Source organism: Eulemur rufifrons, chromosome 7 (assembly GCF_041146395.1).
Source record: "Eulemur rufifrons isolate Redbay chromosome 7, OSU_ERuf_1, whole genome shotgun sequence".
NCBI classification, from domain to species: Eukaryota; Metazoa; Chordata; class Mammalia; order Primates; family Lemuridae; genus Eulemur; species Eulemur rufifrons.
Window position 1 is genome coordinate 201,999,958 of NC_090989.1, and position 19,234 is coordinate 202,019,191.

General features: G+C 40.0%; 1 protein-coding gene across 1 annotated transcript in view; it reads left to right on the top strand.

Annotated features, from left to right (window-relative positions):
- Positions 1–19,234, top strand: part of WNK2 (WNK lysine deficient protein kinase 2) — a 123,057-nt gene that overhangs the window by 76,853 nt on the left and 26,970 nt on the right. Inside the window, exon 19 of the mRNA XM_069472094.1 lies at positions 18,234–19,096. Coding sequence (XP_069328195.1) covers positions 18,234–19,096 — 863 coding nt within the window. The remainder of the gene's footprint in view (positions 1–18,233; positions 19,097–19,234) is intronic.

Below are 19,234 nucleotides of genomic sequence, written 5' to 3' on the forward strand. Positions count from 1 at the left end.
GTGGCTGCACAGGTGTGTGCTAAAGAGCTCTATTGCCCTTTCTCACCCCTGTTACCTGGTGACTCCTCCTCCCTTCTCTATGTGGAGTACACCTGCGGCAGACGCACCCCTGCTGGTTCTGCTTTACTGGGGGGAGCGGGAGTCCCTCTCAGCACTGAGACTGATTTAAAATTGTCCACACAGTGATCACTGTGCATTGGTCCACACCTGCACCTGCTTATGCAGATGCCAGCAAGCTTACAGTTTGGGCTATCAGTTAAATCTTGATTTTATGGTCTTTTGGGAGGCTGAAAATAGTCATTTGAACAAATTTAAGGTTTAATTCTCTTTCAGTTGGCAGGGAAAAGTTACTGATTATATAACCTGACCTAACATTATGGTGCATTCATGAAAAATACCTGTAAGTTAATTTTAATTTTGTATCATGTGTTTCCAGTGACTTTCATTATCTTTTAGAGATTTGTTCCCATGGGGAAAAAGTCAGGCTAATAATAAAATCCCAACAAAGCCATAAATGAGATGAGATGATCTCTGGTGCAGGGCCTGGGCTCAAACTGGACTAAGTGATCAGGGAGAAACAGCCTTACATGCAAGATTCCATTTTAAAATAAGAATATGTTCGTGTATTACTTCTGGATTTTAATACACGCACACCCAGTTATAAGATAAATTCCTATAAAAGTAAAGCTAACTTTCAGTATGATGCAGAGGTTAAGGGGACAGTGTAGTGTAGGGTCCAAAGAACAGCGTTAAACCCTTTTTCCTTCATTTATGTGCCAAGTGACCTCAGAAAACCTTTTAGACTCAGTTTCTTTTTCTATTAATACAATAAAGGAAAAATTGGTGACAGATCTGTCAATTTGGATCAACAGTCTACTGAGGATGACCAAAAATGTTGGACAAATTATAAAAATCATCTGTGTGAAGGCATTTGAAGTCTGAACATAGTGGAGAATTATCCGGCCATGGTCCAGGGGAGGATGGAGGCACAGGATGTGAGCCAAGCCTTTTCCCTGGGGATGTCTCCCAGTTCTGCAAGAGCAGCTGAGAGGCTGTGTTGCTCCAGCAGCTTCACCAGGTCGTGGAACAGGCCTTAGAGTCTGAGGCCCTACGGGTGGCCCTGCTGAAGCATTGTATTAGAAGAGGAAGTTATCAAGAGGAAGGACACCTACCTACAGAGAAAGAAACGCACCTCAGGGCATCTCAGCCCCTCATTAGGGAAAGTCATTTCTGCAGGAAGGAATGTCATCATTCTAGGCCTCATGTGACTTATACAAACAATATCTGACACATAGTAAAACACAACTAGGCAAAGAGTGGGGTTCTGGGTAAGATGGAGTAAGCACACCCACCAGCCTTTCTTCCTGCTGTACCGTAAGTCCTGGACAGACGTATGGCACAGCTGTCCCAATACTTGGGAAAATAGCAGCAGTGGGAAGACTGGTGAAGTACACCAGGATTCAAGGTACCACTGAGCCAGTGGTGAGTTTAGCACATTTTCCTCTGGTATCCCCTGGTCTGAACTCAGTGTGGCCCGAGGACCAGAGGTGAGTGCTGTGGTGCGTGCAGCCACGGAGGGCTCCAGGAGAGTCCGCCTAGTTCCAGCTCCCAGAGCAGGAAAGGGAACTCCTGAAGCTCAGAGAGAGGGGGAAGCCCATCCACATTTTTTTTCTTTTTTCTCCCTTCTCTTACACCAGCCCCTAGATAATTCCAGGGGCAACAGGAGGAGACAGGGGTATGCAGGAGACAAAACTATGAGAAGGGAGAACCCGCCTCTCTGTTGAGGGGAGCCAGAGTTCTAGGCGCGCAGAACTAAAACCATTGCTTTTTTTCTCTCTCTGTCTTCCTGCCACCTGGTCCTGCCTGGCACAGTCATGGAATTGGGTGGTTTCTGGCCAGAGGTTCAGAAAGGAGAGTCTCAGGGAACCAGGAAGTACCAGGGAGCCCACAGAAAGAGAGGAGCTTGGGAAAGCAATCATGAAGTTGTTTATGGACTCTTGGGCTCACTCACTCTCAACCTATGTGTATATGGATTCGATCCTAATTAGCATATGAAAAACGTTGAGACCTGACTTAATAGATAGCTCCAACCCCACTGAGGTTTCAGACTGGCCCCCAAGAGACACACACCTATTTCAGATCAGATTAGTACTGTGGAGGCATTTAAAACTGAACTGACATGTAACCTCAGCCCATAGAAGGCAGGTTGCAACTTACAGTCTGAACCTAACCAGGTCAGTTGCCTGCTAAGGCAAAAATATCAGCAGTCACCATAGGATTTAAACAAGACTCAGGATTTCATTATATCATTCAAAATGTTGAGAATAGAATCTAAAATTATTTGGCAAAAGAAAAACCATGAAATTGCCAACTTGCATGGAAAAAGATAGCCAACATGTACCAATGACAAGATGATACAGATGTGGGGATGATCTGACAAAAACCTTAAATATGTCTGAACAAGCAATCACAGACATTTTTTTTTTTTTTTCTGAGACAGAATCTCACTCTGTTGCCTGGGCTAGAGTGAGTGCCGTGGCGTCAGCCTAGCTCACAGCAACCTCAAACTCCTGGGCTTAAGCGATCCTACTGCCTCAGCCTCCCGAGTAGCTGGGACTACAAGTATGCACCACCATGCCCGGCTAATTTTTTGTATATATATTTTTAGTTGGCCAGATAATTTCTTTCTATTTTTAGTAGAGACGGGGTCTCGCTCCTGCTCAGGCTGATCTCGAACTCCTGACCTTGAGCAATCCACCCGCCTCGGCCTCCCAGAGTGCTAGGATTACAGGCCACCGCGCCTGGCCTATGGACATTTTTAAAACAAATGTTAAAGTAGAAAGTATCTGCAAAGAAACAGAAGGTACAAAGTAAAAAAAATGGTAATTTTATCATTGAAAATTAAAATACCTGAAATTATCCAATTGGAAAATAGGGAAAAAAGATAGAAAAAAATCAATAGAGCCTTAAGGAACAGTAGTAAAAGATGCACCATTTGTGTCATCAGAGTCCCAAAAGGAAAGGAGAAAGCATGCAGTGCTGAAAACATATGAAGAAATAATGCTAAAAGCTTTTGAAGTTTGGTGAAAGACATAAACCTACAGATTCAAGAAGCTAAGAAGACCCTAAATAGTTAAACCCAAAGAAATTCATGTCTGGACACAACATAATCAATCTGCTAAAAACTAAAGACAAAGAAAAAATTGTGAAAGCATCCAGAAAAAATATTGCATTACCTAGAGGGGAACAGCAATCCAAATGACCGTAGATTTCTCACCAGAGAGCATGGTATCTAGAAGGAAGCAACACAGCATTTTAAAAGTGTTGAAAGAAAAGAACTGTCAACCCAGAATTCTGTTTTCAGAACATAAGTCCCTCAGGAATGAAATTGAAATAAGGCCATTCTCAAATAAGGCAAACTAAGAGAATTCATAGGCTGTACACCTGCTCTAAAAGAATTGCTAAAGATCTTCAGACAGAAGGGAAGTGATAATAGAAGGTAACTTGGAACATCAGGGCTGAAGGAAAAGCAACAGAAATGATAAATACCTGGGTGAATATAATAGACTATTCTTCTCTTGAGTTCTTTAAAACATGTCTGACAGTTGAAATTTAAAACTTATAACACTGTCTGATGGGGCTTTCAATGTATGCAGATGTAATGTATAACACAACTATGATATGGGGGGTAAAGGGACCTATATGTTTGTAATGTTTCTACATTTCAACTGTAGTGGTAAAATGCTGATTCTAAGTAGACTGTGAAAAGTTAAATATGTGTTTTGGAATTCCTGGAGCAACCACTAAAATAATTGTACAATGAGGTATGGTCAAAATCATAACATAAATTAAGATGGACTTAAAAAATTCAAATAACCCAAAAGAAGGCCAGAAAGGAGAAACAAAAGTTTAAAAAGACAACTAAAAGAACTGAGGGGGGATATAAAACAGAAAACAAACAATAAAATGGTAGACCTTAACCTAAATATACCAATAACTAAATTAAATGTAAACAATCTTAACACATCAATTAAAAGACACAGATTATGAGGATGGATAACAACAGCAACACCTTGACCTAAGTATATACTATCTGCTAGAAACCTTAGATATGATGACACTGGAAGGTTAAAAGACAAAGTATCATAAAAGATAGCCCATGCAAACACAAGTCAGAACAATGCTGGAGTGGCTATTTTAATTTTGGACAAAATAGACTTCAGAGCAAAGAAAATTGCCAGGATTAAAAAGAGACATTGCATATTTATAAAGGGGTCAATTTATCAAAAAGACATAACATCCCTAAATGGGTATGCACCTAACAACAGAGCTTCAAAACTAACAGAACTGAAAGCAGAAATAGATGAATCCACAACTACAGTAATAGATAAAACTAGTAGACAGAAAATCAGCAAGGATATAGAAGAGCTGAACAACACCATCAACCAACTTGACCTAATTGACATTTATAGGACACTCAATAACCGAATACACATTTTTAAGTACTTATAGAACAATTACCATATCCTGAGTTATAAAACAAAAACTTAATAAATTTAAAAGAATTGAAATTATACCAAATATGTTCTCCAATGTAATGTGATTAAAAATGAACACTTCTAAACAATCTATAGGTGAAAGAAAAAGTCTGAGGGAAAACTAGAAAACACTTTCAAATGAACAAGAATGAAAATATAGTACATTAAAATTTGTGGGATATAGCTAAAGCAGTACTTAGAAATTTGTAGCACTAAATGTTTAGAAGAGAAAAGAGACCTCAAGTCAATAATGCAACCTTCTACCTTAAGAAACAAGAAAAAACAGAGCAAAATAAATTCAAAGCAAGAAGAGTAAAGAAAATAAAGAGCAAAAATCAATGAAATTTAAAACAAAACAACAGATAAAACCATGAAACCCAAAACTGGTTTTTTGAAAAAAATCAAAATGATCAACTTCTAGCAAGACTGACAGAGAAAAAGAAAACACATACAGTAATAATATCAGGAATAAAAGAGATATATCACAGTAGATAAAGGGTAAAAGGATAAAACCGGAATGTTATGAACAAGCCTACAGACATAAATTAGACAACTTAGATAAAAGGGACTAATTCCTCAAAAGCTACAAATGTCTAAAATTCATCCAAGATGGAATGGATAACCTGAATAGTCCTATACCTATTTAAAAGAATGAATTTGGGCCAGTCGAGGTGGCTCACGCCTGTAATCCTAGCACTCTGGGAGGCTGAGGTGGGCGGATTGTTTGAGCTCAGGAGTTCGAGACCAGCCTGAGCAAGAGTAAGACCCTGTCTCTACTAAAAATAGAAAGAAATTATATGGACAACTAAAAATATATATAGAAAAAAAAATTAGCTGGGCATGGTGGCGCATGCCTGTAGTCCCAGCTACTCGGGAGGCTGAGGCAGTAGGATCGCTTGAGCCCAGGAGTTTGAGGTTGCTGTTGAGCTAGGCTGATGCCACGGCACTCACTCTAGCCTGGGCAACAGAGTGAGACTCTGTCTCAAAAAAAAAAAAAAAACATTAAAAAAAAGAAAAAAAACCAATGAATTGGTAGTTAACAAATCCCCCCCCCCCCCACAGAAAGAATTCTCCAGGTCAGGAGGTCAAGATAGTTTCACTGGTAAAGTCTACCAAACACTTAAAAAAGATATAACACCAATTCTACACAGTCTCTTCCAGAAAATACAAGAGCAATGAACACTTCCCAAATCATTTTACAACGCCAGCATTACCCTGATTTTAAAAACAAAGACAGTACCAAAAAAGAGAATCATAGACGAGTATCTCTCATGAACATAGAGGGAAAATATTCTCAATAAAATATTGGTAAGTTAAATCCAGAAATATATGGAAAGAACAATATACCATGAGGAAGTGTATGTATCTTGGGAGGGCAATATTCAAGAGTCAATTAATCCACCATATTAATAGTCCAACAATGGAGAAAATACATGATCTTATCAGCTGATATAGCAAAAGTATTTGACCAAATACAACATCTATTTGTGATAAAAAATTCTCAGCAAACTAGCCGGACGTGGTGGTGCACACTCGGAGTTCTAGCTGCTTGGGAGGCTGGGAGGCTGAGACAGAACATTGCTTGAGGCCAGGAGTTCAAGGCTTCAGGATGCTATAATTTTGCCTATGAGTAGCCGCTGCACTTCAGCCTGTGCAACAAGAGTGAGGTCTTGTCTCTTAAAAAAAAAATCTTACCATACTAGGATAATGAGGCAAGATAGCATCGAAGAAAAGCAGCTGAAACAATAGACAATAAAAGAGACCCCTCATACTTCTAATTTAGGCCAAGATGGAATAACAGGCACTGGACTTGTTTTCCTTCAGAAAACAACTAAAAAACATGCAAAATGTTTGAAACAATGATTTTTAAGGCTTTGAACATAAATCAATGTAGGACATTGATCTCTGTGAGACTGAAAAAAAAAAAAAAAAAACCTCTGCAAGCAGCTTACTCTCTTGAAAAAGTTTCCATTCCAGAGTGGAGAAGAAGAGTCCAGGCAGAGCTTAGCAGACTCTGGGGTGAGGAGACCAGCCTGAGAGTCTGGGGAGACTCAGGTGGCAAGAGTTTTCAGGATGGAGTTCTGGAGAGGAGAGAGCTGCCCAGAGAGGAAAGTCTGAATATCATAAGAGGATTCCCCTTGGTTATTTAGGAGAATACTTTGAGGGAGGAAACTGCCCATACCAAGAAATGACCCAGCCCAAAGCATTAGAGGGAATGGTAACTGAAAAATCACACAGGCCTGGGAATGTTCTTGCCGGCCAGCTGGAAAGCCTTCTAATTCAAGGGGCATTGGGTAGAGTATGAAAAAGGAGCTTGCCTCAGTCATGGAGAATAGTTGGCCCTGGACTAAATGCTCCTCTCATCCCACCCATCAGATCTTAAGAGCAAGGTCCGAACAGATCAAACTGTTTTACAATAACTTAACTGCATCCCACAACGGAGGTCCAGAATGTTCATAGTATTATAAATTCATTTGGCACCCAATAAGGTAAAATTTACATTGTCTATCATCTAATAAAAATTACCACACAGGGCAACATAAAAAAAAAATCTCACATTGTAAAGCAATCCATAACTGATACAGATATTAGAATTAGCAGACAAGCACATTAAGACAATTATAACTGTATTCCATGTGTTCAAAAAGCTATAGAAAAGGAATGTAATTCACTACATTGATAAACTAGAAAACAATCAAAAAAATTCATATGATATCATAAATGCAGAACGCAGAAAAGGTTTTGACAAAATCCAACAACTGTAAACATCAGAAAACTTGGAATAGAAGGGAACTTCCTTAGCTCAATGAAGGGAATGTACAAAATCCTACAGCTAGCATCATACTCAATAGTGAATGACTGAAACCTTCCCCTCACCAAATCAGTAACAAGACAAAGATGTCTGTTCTCATGACTTCTATTCATCATTTTACTGGAAAGTCTAAGCAGTTCACAAGAAAAGGGCATAAAAGGCATCTGGATTGGAAAGAAACAACTTAAATAGTCCTTATTTACAGAAAATAGTGTAGAAAATCCAGTAGAATCTCCAAAAAAGCTACTAGAACCAGTAAGTGAGCTGAGTCGTAGAATACATGATCAGTATACAAAAACATATTGTATTTCTGTATACTAACAATGATCAAAACTTAAAAGTCTAAAAAACTATTTTTTACAGTATATGAACTATTTAGGGTTAAACCTGACAAAATATGTTCCAGACATGTACAATGAAAGCTACAAAACAATGCTGATGGAAATTTAAAAAGGTATAAATAAGTACTCCGTACTTGGGTCAGAAGACACAATATTGTTGCAGTGTTAATTCTCTCTAAATTGACCTATAGAGTCAATGAGCTGCAGTCAGAATCCCAGCAGGCTTTTTGTAGAAATTGATAAGCCAACTCTGAATTTCATATGAAAACATAAGGGACATTGAAATTTTAAAAAGAACTAAATTGAAGAACTAACAATACCTGATTTTAATAATTATTATAAAACTATGGTAATCAAGACAGTATGGTATTGACATAAAAGACAGACTAATAGATGAATGAAACAAAATAGAGAGTCTGGAAATAGACCCACACAACGTAGAGATGCTTGATTTTTGACAAACATGCAAAGGACTGTCAGTGAAGAGAGGACAGTCTTTTTACCCTTGGAATAGTTGATCATCGATATAACAAAAAAATGAACATCAACCCATACTTCACACCATATATAAAAATCAACTCAAAATGCATCGTAGATCTAAATGTAAAACTGAAAACTGTGAAACTTATAGTAGAAAACATAGAAGAAAATTTGTGTGGCCTTGGATTAGGCAGAAATTTATCAGATACAACACCAAAGCATGATCTGTAAAACAAAAAAAATTGGTAAATTGAGTTGTGTCAAAATGTAAGATGTCTACTTTTTGAGAGATAGGGAATGAAAAGATAGGCCAGAGATTAGGAGAAAATATTTGCAAAGTATATATGTGATGAAGGACTTGTATCAGATAAAATCAGGAACTTCAAAATATAATACTAAGAAAATAAGCTAGTGCAAAAGATTTGTACAGATGCTTTACCTAAGATATGTAGATGTCAAACAAGTATATGAAAAGATCATTATTTGGTAGAGAAATGCAAATTAAAAACACAATGAGATACCACATTACACCTTTAAAATAACTGAAGTTTAAAAGATGAGGTGTTGATGATGCTGTAGAAGAACTGGACCTCTTATAACTATATGAAATGGTACAGCCACTTTGGAAAATAGTTTGGTAATTTCTTTGAAAAGCAAATGTACTGTACCATGTGATCCAGCCATTTCATTTCTAAGTTCTTGCCCAAAAGAAATTAAAGCAGATGTCCCTACAAAGACTTGTAAAGGAATGTTCACAGGCCTGAAACAGCTCAGGTGACCATCAGTGAGTGGACATCATAAACACTTCGTGATTTATCCAAACATTGTAACACTACCCTGCAATAAAAAGGAATGAACTATTGATACTCATTACAGCATGGATGATTCTCAAAATAATTATGCTGAATAAAAGAAGACAAAAAGAATGCATACTATGTGATTGCACTTATATAAACTACTAGAAAATGCAAACTCATCACTAGGGACTGAAAATGGATCAGTGGTTGCCTGGGAACGTGGGTGTGGCAAGACAGGGAGGGAGGGAGAGATCCGAGGTTCACGAGGAAACACCCAGGAGAAGGTGGCTGTGTTCCTCATATATCTGTGTCAAAACTTATGAAACTATACTTGAAATACGTGCAGTTTACAGCAACAATTACACCTCAGTAAAGCTGTTACAAACTAAACAACTGTGACAAAAGAAAGCAGATCCTCAGAAGTTCCAGATGGTAGGATTATCAGGTAGATAACTATGCTTCCTTACTGTGTTAAGAGAAACAAATGACTAGATTGAATTTTTTCCCAAAGAATTAAAAACTATACCAAAAATAAATAAAGAAAGAAGAGAGAGCTAAATGGAAATTGTAGAACTGAAAAATACAGTAGTTAAAATGAAGACCTTTATGGATGATTTGTACACTGCTGGAGAGAGAAGCAGCAAAGTAAAAGATAGCTCAAAAGAAACTATTGGAAGTAAAATAAGGATAATGAAAAGGCTGGAAAATAGAAAAGAGGAGCTAAGAACTGTAGGGGTTACAGTGAGATCATCAAACACATAATGCAATTGGAGTCCCAGAAAGCAACAGGATGAGGCAAAAGCAAGTTTGTAGAGATAATCAGAGAATTGAAAGGCATTCAAGAAGCTTCCAAACTCTGAAAGTTAAAAAAAAAAAAAATCCACAATTATATTGTAGTTAAAGTACTGAAACCAAAGGCACAAGGAAAAGTGTAAAGGATGCTAGCGGAAACAGGATCTCCTTTAAAGGCTTGGAAGCTCCTGTCTCGGTAAGGATAGCAGATGCCACAGGAATACTGCTGTCCTCAAGGTGTGGAAGGAAATCAGCACCAGCCTTGCCTCCCAGCGGTAGGATCCTGCTAGAGTAAAGATGAAACAAAGGCAAAAGGATTCATCACTTACATATCTCAACTGACGAAATAACAAAAGGGAAGATTTTTAGGTGGAAGAACAATGACCCCAGATGGAAGATCAGAATACAGGTGGGAATAAAAACTAATAGAATTATAAATACATAGATAGATCTAAATGAACATTGATTATATGAAAAGATAATACCATTTGAAGTTTAAAATATATTAAATAGGGCATATTTCCCAGGGGGAGGGCAATGCACTTAAAGTGCTCTGGGGTTCCTGTGTTGTCTGAGCAGACTGCCAAATCAGGAACACATACTGCAGTTTCTAGAATAACCTCATGAGAATCATAAAATAGTAGATAACTCCCACACATGGTAAAGGGGTAGGGTGGGGAAGGAATTATAAAAAATAAACCAAGGCAAGGAAGGAGATAAAAAGCAACATTGAAAATGGAGAATACATAAAAATCTTTAATAAGATGGTAGTTTAACCCAGATAGATCAGTAATTAAATGTAAATGGACTAAATATCAGAGACTATCAAAAGTGGAAAAGGAAACCAAACAGAACAAACCATTAATAAATGAAGATATAAGAATACAAAAAGTTAAAAGTAAAAAATGGAGAAAGAACATATAAATACTGACCTAAAGAAAACTAGTATAGGTATTTTTATATCAGACAAAGTAAACTTTAAGGTAAAAACATAATGATGAAAGATTCAGCTCACCAGGAAGATAAAATTCCTTGTTTCCATGTATTTAATAATATAACCTCAAAATACATAAAATAAAAATTAACAGATGTAAAATAAGAAATGGAGAAATTTATGATCATCATGAGAGATTTTAACTTTTGGAATAGGAAGACAGAATTGATAGAGATTTCAACCACAGAATTAGTGTCTTATCATATATGTAGAACACTGTACTCAAAAGCTGAAGAATGCACAGTTTTATCAAGCACACATAGAATATTTAAATATTTAACCATATGCAGATCCAAAACAAATCTCAACAAGTTTCAAAGGACCAAAATCATTTGACACATGTTCTCTGATTAAAGTTGGAAGTAAGCCAGAACTCAGTAACAAGAAGATAACTAGAAAATCTTCACGTTTGACAGTTAAGCAATGCATTTATAAATAGCTCATGAAGCAAAGAAGAAATTATAATGGAATTTTTTTTTTATTTCATCTTATTGTTATGGGGGATACAGAATTGCAGGTTACATACATTGCCCATGTACCGCCTTTCCCCCCATAATGGAAATTGCTAAAATATTCTGAATGATAATGATATGAAAGCCATGCTAATAAAAATATTACATATCAAAATTTGTGAGATGCAGTTAACACCGTATTTACAGACACTTTGTAGTCTTTAAATGCATATATTAGAAGCAAAGGCTAAAAGTAATCAAAGTATCCACTGTAAAAAGTTAGAAAAAGAAAGAAAAATGGAACCCAAATAAGGGAGGAAATAAAATAGATGAGAGCATAAATAAATGGAATATTAAATATACAATAGAGTATCAACAGAGCTTAACTATTATTCTTTCAAATGGCTAACATTGCTGAGCCCCTGGTGAGACAGGCTAAAAGAAGGGAGAAAGAAAACATAAGTCATTGATGTCAGGAATAAAAAAGGGCATTGCTACAATCTTACAAACGTTAAAGATAAGAGTTTGAATATTTATATGGATAATGTCCTAGAGAAATACAACTCACCAAACTTGCTTAAGAAGAAATACAAAATCTGAAAAGTGCTACAAACATTAAAAAGTTGAATCGGTAACTACAAACCTTCTCACACTTACCCTTTGTGGTGGCAAGATTGTTGGAACAGCTCAGTATATAGTCTTCAGGATCAAGTACAGGCAGAAAAGAAAGAGTTTCTTTTCAAAAGGTTTCAGATGTCTGGCCCTGACTCCCGTTATGCAGAACGAGGACACATATCTATCTCTGAAGCAGTCACATGGCCAGCAGCTGGAATGCACACCAACTCGTGCCCAAATTACAGGCACAGCCCTGGGGTTGAAGCAGGGGACAGTTGTTACTGTGAGGAAATTCAGAGTGCTGCTCCCCAGCAGGGAGGGAATGTATGCTGCAAGGTGGACTCATCCAAATGTTGAAGAAAGAGAGGTAATAATTGTTGAGAAAGGAAAAGGACAAAAGGAGTTGAGGGTAAGTAGTGGGGATCTGCCCAGGTTAAAAGAAAAAAAAAAAAAAAAGGAAAACAGACATCTCGGAAGATAATGGGAAAGAAATCAAACATGTAAGTTTGGTCCCATTTGCTTCCTTCTAGGGGTACGTGTGTGACACACACACAAACATGTTTTAGGGGGAAAAAAAACTCTATAAAGAAAACTTCCAGCCCAATGGCTTTACCACAGATGTCTAAGGAAGAAATAATTCTGATCTAACCCAACTCTTCCAGAGAACAAAGAAGCTTGTTTTATGAAACTAGCATAACTTTGACACCAAAACCTGACTGAGGACATTATAAGATAGAAATATTAACAGGTCAGTTTCTCCCATCAACACATGTGCAAAAATTCTAAACAAAAAATAGTAGCAAATTGAATCCAGTGATATATGAAAAGGGCATGACAAGTGACCAAGTTGCATTGATTTTGGAATTCAAGGTTGGTTTAACTTAATGTGAATAAATAATGTGATTCACCGCATTCACAGATTAAAGAAGCTAATGATCATCTCAATAGATAGGGAATTCCATTTTTTAAAAACCAATAGCAAATATTCTTATTGGTGAAATGTTGAACACTTTATCTTTGAGATGGGGTGCAGGATAAGGATGCCCATTATAACCACTTGTATTCAGTATCCTACTGCTGAGGTAGTGCAGTGTGGGGGAAGGGAGCAGGGAAGAAGGAAGGAAGGAAAGAAGGGAGGGAAGGACGGAGGGAGGGAACAAGAGGGAGAAAGAGAAAGGGAAAAAAAAGAAAGGAAGGAAAGAATAGGATTGAAGACGCACAGGCTCTGCCTCATACAGTTAAGTCTGGATTCCTGGGGATAGGACCCAGCATCATCCTGTTTTGAACCCTCTAGGCAATTCCAATCTACAGTCAAATTTAAGAGCTGGTACCCTGACCACTTTTAGTAAGTATTTAAGAAGTGTCATGGTGGTGGCACAATAGCTTTATTTTTCATTTGGAGAAAATGCCATTCATCTTGAAACAAGGTTTTCCAAAGCAAATGTTTGCTTATTTGAGTTGGGACCAATTTGAGGTGGGCATTCTGCTGTTATCTACTCCAATAGTAACCACTCTGTAAATGGAAATAAATATCTAATGCATGCCACGTAATAGACACTCAGAGGTGAATGACTGTTCTGATCTCTCAGTGTAATTCCGTATTAGTGTTACGTAAAAGGGAATGTTCCTTTTTAACATTACTATTAATACTTTTTATTTGGGACATGTGGTCTTGCAAAGATAACTATCTTTGACTCAGAAACTCTACCTGTGAAATTATTGGGCTAAATTGCAATTCTTTCTAAGGAATGCATTCGCTGAAACCTTTCCCATTTTGAAGTAGAAATTATTGTGGCCTTTTGATAACAGTATAATTTTGTGTTTTCACCTCTATTTAATGGCATTTAAGTAGTTACTGTTTTAAAAAGTGATAAGAATGGGAAAGGAAGAAATAAAACTATTACTAATTGTTGATTCTAAAATTAATTCTAAATTAAATCTAAATTAATTCTAAATTATTAGAATTAATAAGTGAATTAGCAAGGCAGCTAGATACACAATGCAATTATCATTCTGTATATTGGCAAAAGTCAGAAAATGAGAAATTTTGAAAAATTCCATTTATATTAACACAAAAATATCAAACACCAGAGGTGAATCTAACAAGAAATATGTAAAACCTCTATACGAAAAACTAAAACACTGAGAGAAATTTAAAAAGAAATGAGTAGGAAGATATATACCATGTTCATCGACTGAAGATTCAGTATTATAAACACTCCACTTCTCCCCAAATAGATCCATCGATTCAGTGTGATCCCAGTTAAAATTCTGACAATTTTTTAATGAGTATCAACAAGGTGATCATATACTATTTGTAGAAATGCAAAGGCAAGAGAAAACTAAGACAATCTCTAGGGGAAGGATATTATTCTATTGAATATCATGACTCATTATATATAAACCTGCAATCATGTTCCAGTTCGATACTGGAACAAGCATAGAGAAATCGAGCAATGGAGTGTCAAAGAGAGCCCACATCTTTGGACACTTTGTTGACAAGAAAGGTGAGACTGCTAAACAGCAGGGACTGGATGGTCTTCTCAATAAAAGGAGTTGGGGTAGGAGACTGTGCACATGGGGAATGATCCTTGCTTCTAACCTCGTACCAAATACAGAACTCAGTAACACGTGGCTTGTGACTCTCAGTGTAAAACAGTGAAGTTCCTAGAAGTAATGAGAGACACATTAGGTCATTAAATATGAAATGTCTGATTTAGAATCAAAAGTTCAGTTTATTATATCTCAAACAAGAAGCAGTACAATTAGTATGCACCTAAACTATGACACAGTTTTGCCATCTTAGGGGTAGCTTGCTTATGCCAGCAGCAAAGTAGCCTGGAGAGTGAGTGGCGATGAAATCATGAAAGTCATTTTCTACAGCTTGTTGAGAATTGAATATTCTTCCTTGCAAGAAGTGGTCCAAAGCCTGGAAGAAGTTGTAGTCAGTTGGTACAAGGTCTGGTGACAGAGAGTTTCTAAGTCCAGCTTCTGTAGTTTGAACATTGTTGCTTTTTGTGACATGTGGTTGACCATTGTCTTACAAGAGGATTGGTCAGTCTCTATTGACCAATCTCAGTTGCTTAATCATAAGCATCCTCATCATTTTGTCCAATTGGTTGTAGTAGACATCTGCTGTAATCGACTGACCAGGTTTCATGAAGCTGTAGTGGATAATACCAGCGCTGGACCACCAAATAGACACCATTAGCTGTTTTTTTGATGAATATTTGGTTTTAGACTGTGTTTTTGCACTTCATCTTTATCCAGCCATTGTGCTGAATGCTTGGGATTGTCAAGAAGAATCCATTTTCATCACATGTAACAAGACGGTGTAGAAATGGTTCACCTTTATGTTGTGATCGCAAAGAAAGGCAAGCTTTGAGATGATGCTTCTGAGGTCTCTTCAGACGCTAGTTTAATTCATGCAGAACCCATCGATGCCACTTCTGTACCTTGCTGATTTGTTTCAAATGATCCAGTATTGTTGGAATAGTAATGTCAAACCTTGCTGCTGATTCATGTGTAGGTTGAGATGGATTCATTTCCGCTACAGCTTTCAGTTCATCATTATCCACCTTGGTCTCAGGTTGCCCATGTGGCTCATTTTTAAGATTAAAATCACCAGAATGGAACTTCTCAAACCATCAACGTACTGTGCTTTCATTAGCCACATCCTTCCTAGACACTTCGTTGATATTTCGAGCTGTCTGCGCTGCCCTGATACCATGACAGAACTCATATTTGAAAATAACACGAATTTTTTACTTATCCATGGTTTCACAAAAATTGCTCTTAAAAAAAATTTTGAAAGATAATCACAAGGCAAAATATGTGTTTGAAAGAATGAGGATGTACTTTCACAATAAAAAAACAAATAAGACATGTCAAAGGGAAATGTCAGAGATATCAACTGTCAAACTTGGTACTTAAGGAAATTGGACATTCCATACTTAATCACCTAATAACATTATAGACCCAGGGTAGAACAAACTAAGTTCAACAAAAAATGCTAAAGGGAAGACTGGCTAAAAAATTGGTTGAATATGACTGTATTAAAATTAAGTACTATTGGTCATGAAAAGATACCACTAATTGGGCACTTAGGTGAATCGCAGAGTGAGGAAAGATTCTGCAGCACATATGGCCAGCAAACAGATCTCTTCCAGAATACATGAAGGAACCAATCAAAAAGAAAAGAATAACCACTCAGTAGAAAAATAGGCAAGAGATGTAGACAGGTATGTCCCAAAAGAAGATACCCAGACGGCCAGTGGGCATGGGAGAAGGGGCTCCATTGAATTAGTTATTGGAGAAACACAAATCAAAACCACAAGATACCACCTCACACCTGTTAAGATGGCTGTTGTCAAAAAACAAAAGACTACAAGTATTGACAAGGATGTGGAGAAAAGGGAACCCTTGTACACTGTTGGTAGGAATGTAAATTAGTACAGCTTTTATGGATCACAGTGTGGAAGTTCTTAAAAAAATAAAACTGAACTACCATATGCTCTAGCAGTCCCCTTCTGAGTGTACGTATACTCACAAGAATTGAAAGTAGGGTCTGGAAGAAGTGCCTGCTCTCCCGTGTTCATCGCAGCATTATTCACAATAGCCAAGATACGGAGACAACCCGAGTGTCTGCTGACAGATGAGTGGATAAAGAAAATGTGGTGTATATTCCAAAAGGAACGTTATTCAGCCATAAAGAAGGAAACCCTGTCATTTGTGACAACATGGATGAACCTGGAGGACATTATGCTAAATGAAATAAGCCAAACATGGAAAGACAAATACTACATGATTCCTCTTACGTGTGGAAAACTAAAACAGTCAAACTCACAGAAGCAGAGAGTGGAAGGGAGGTTGCCAGAGGCAGGGGAGAGGGGGAGCTGGGAGTTGCTGTTCATTGGGCACAAAGTTTCAGGTTATGTGAGCTGAGTAAGTTCTAGAGGATCTGCCACATAGCATGGTGCCTATATCGTTAACAATACAGGATTGCACATTTAAAAATTTATTAAGAGGGCAGATCTCATGTTAAGTGTTTTTGCCACAACTGATAAAAATAAACCACAGTGAGACCCTGTTACACACCCTCAGGATAACTTGGGAAGGCAGGAAGCTCTAGGAATGCTCAGAGACTGCCTATGGGAGGGGAAATTGCCTCCCATTTTGGGCAGCCCCTTAGCATTCCCTACTGAAGGCCAAAGACGTTCTCTGATCAGCAGCTCCACCCTGGGCACCTGGCGTGACATGGGCCCACCTACACTGTGATTCAGTGTTAGGTCCCACCTGGCAGGGGCCCAGCGGGCACCAGCACAGGATGGGCGCGTGCATTGTGGTACAGTTGCACAGACACACGACAACACAGAAGCATCTCACACACACAGTGTGAGAGCGAGGCCAGGCACCAAAGAATAGAGTACCATTCCATTGATAGGATGTGCAAAACTGAACTGTGGTGTTTAGAGACACATATGGGAAAGCCACAAAGAAAAACAGTGGAGGAAATGCTTGTCAGAAGTATTTGACTGTGTTGGGCTGGTGGGGGGAGGGGCAGTCAGTCTGGGGGCATAGCGGGCACCAGGTCCTGGAATCTCCCCATCCCCACCTTTTTTTGTTGTTTTACAGTTTTCATCTTTGTATTGTGCATTTAGTTTGTGTTTTTTAGAAGGACAAAAGGTTTGTTTGTTTTTTAAAGTAAGGAAAAATGGGCTGCAAGGCCACTTAAGTTTGAGAAATGCTGCATCCTGTGTCCTCCGCTCAGATGTCCGCAGTGCCCGGGGGGGTGTTAAAAGCTCCCTGAGTTCCTGGAGAAGACGCTGTTGGACTTTGTTTCACTGCCTGGGTTCCAGGTTTCTCCCCCAGCATCATTTACCAGCCCTGGAAGGTCATGCTTCGGACTGTACCGAAGACTGGGGGGCTGATTGACAGACGGTTCCAGGCTCCGGCTCACTCCTGGGCATGGGGGTGTACACAGCTCACTACCTAAACACCTTAATTTTTAAAAAGTCCATTTTAAAAATTCTTGTGAATGGGCCAGTGCAGGATAGACAAGCCATGTTTTCATAGCACTCTCCTCAAGGGTGAAAGGACAGGTGGATGACAGATAGCGGGCCATACCTGATGGTCCCACACTACACACAAAGGGAAGGTGCCGTTCAGCCAAAGGGGACACCATTGGCACAGGGACTGGAGGTGAGACGGCGGCAGCTCAGAGATCTGCGGGAGCAGCAGCCAGTGTCCAGCCCGCGCTGTGGGCAGGCAGGGACCTGGTGTACTGGGGAAACACAAACCCAGCATGCAGGGGCCACGGCCAGGCTGTGCAAGGCATCTTTTCAGCCAAGGGAGAGCCAGGAAAATAGGAGCAGAGTAGGTTGGTACAAAGGCATTTTTCTATTTCTTCTAGATCCAGCACCCTATAAAGACCAGCTGCCCTTGAAGGAGCAACCTGGCCTCCTAGCTGGTCAGCAGTTCCTGAGCCAGGCGGGCCCCAGCAACCCTCCCAGCGGGGCACCCGCCCCTTTGGTACCATCTTCCCCTCCTGTGACTGCTCTGCCCCAAGACGCAGCTGCACCAGCCACCAGCACCAAGCCAGAGCCAGTGTCAGGGACTGCCATCCAGGCAGGGGGTCCAGGGACCCCTCAGGGGCCAACCAGTGAGCTCGAGACCCCCCAGCCACTAGTGGAGACTCACGATGCCCGGCTTGCTGCACAGCCCCTTGTGGTGGGCCTAGGACCTTGTGCCCCACCTGTGGAGCCCTCCTGCTGTGCCGTGGGTCTGGGGGAGCCCGCCTCAGCCAGGGAGGCCAGTGTCCCAGGGGAACCCCTGCCGGTTCCTGCACCTGAGCCCAGCCCCCCCAGTGGGGCCCCGCAGCCTGGCTTGGGGCAGCCCCCTCCCCCACTCCCCGCCGCAGTGGGGGCCATCAGCCTGGCAGCCTCCCAGCTCCCGAGCCCACCCCTGGGGCCTGCCGCCGTCCCACAGCCACTCTCTGCCCTGGAGTCAGATGGGGAAGGGCCGCCCCCCAGGGTGGGCTTTGTGGACAGCACCATCAAGAGCCTGGATGAGAAGCTGCGGACCCTGCTCTACCAGGAGCACGTGCCCACCTCCTCAGCCTCAGCTGGGACCCCCGTGGAGGTGGGCGACAGAGACTTCTCCCTGGATCTCCTGAGAGGGGACCGGCCTCGCACGGAGGCCTGTGGGGGAGACCCGGCCCTGTCCCTGGTGCCCAGTGATGCAGTTCCAGGGCATGCGCGGCTGCCCCAGCCCTCGGTGAGTAGCACCTTCATCCCAGAGGCGCCGTCTTGGGGCAGGGGCAGGGGCCAGTGCCTGGGGGTGGGCAGGCATCCCAGCTATGCAGGGCCACCATCACCCAGGGCCTGTCCCACTCTGGGTGACCCACCTGCCTGT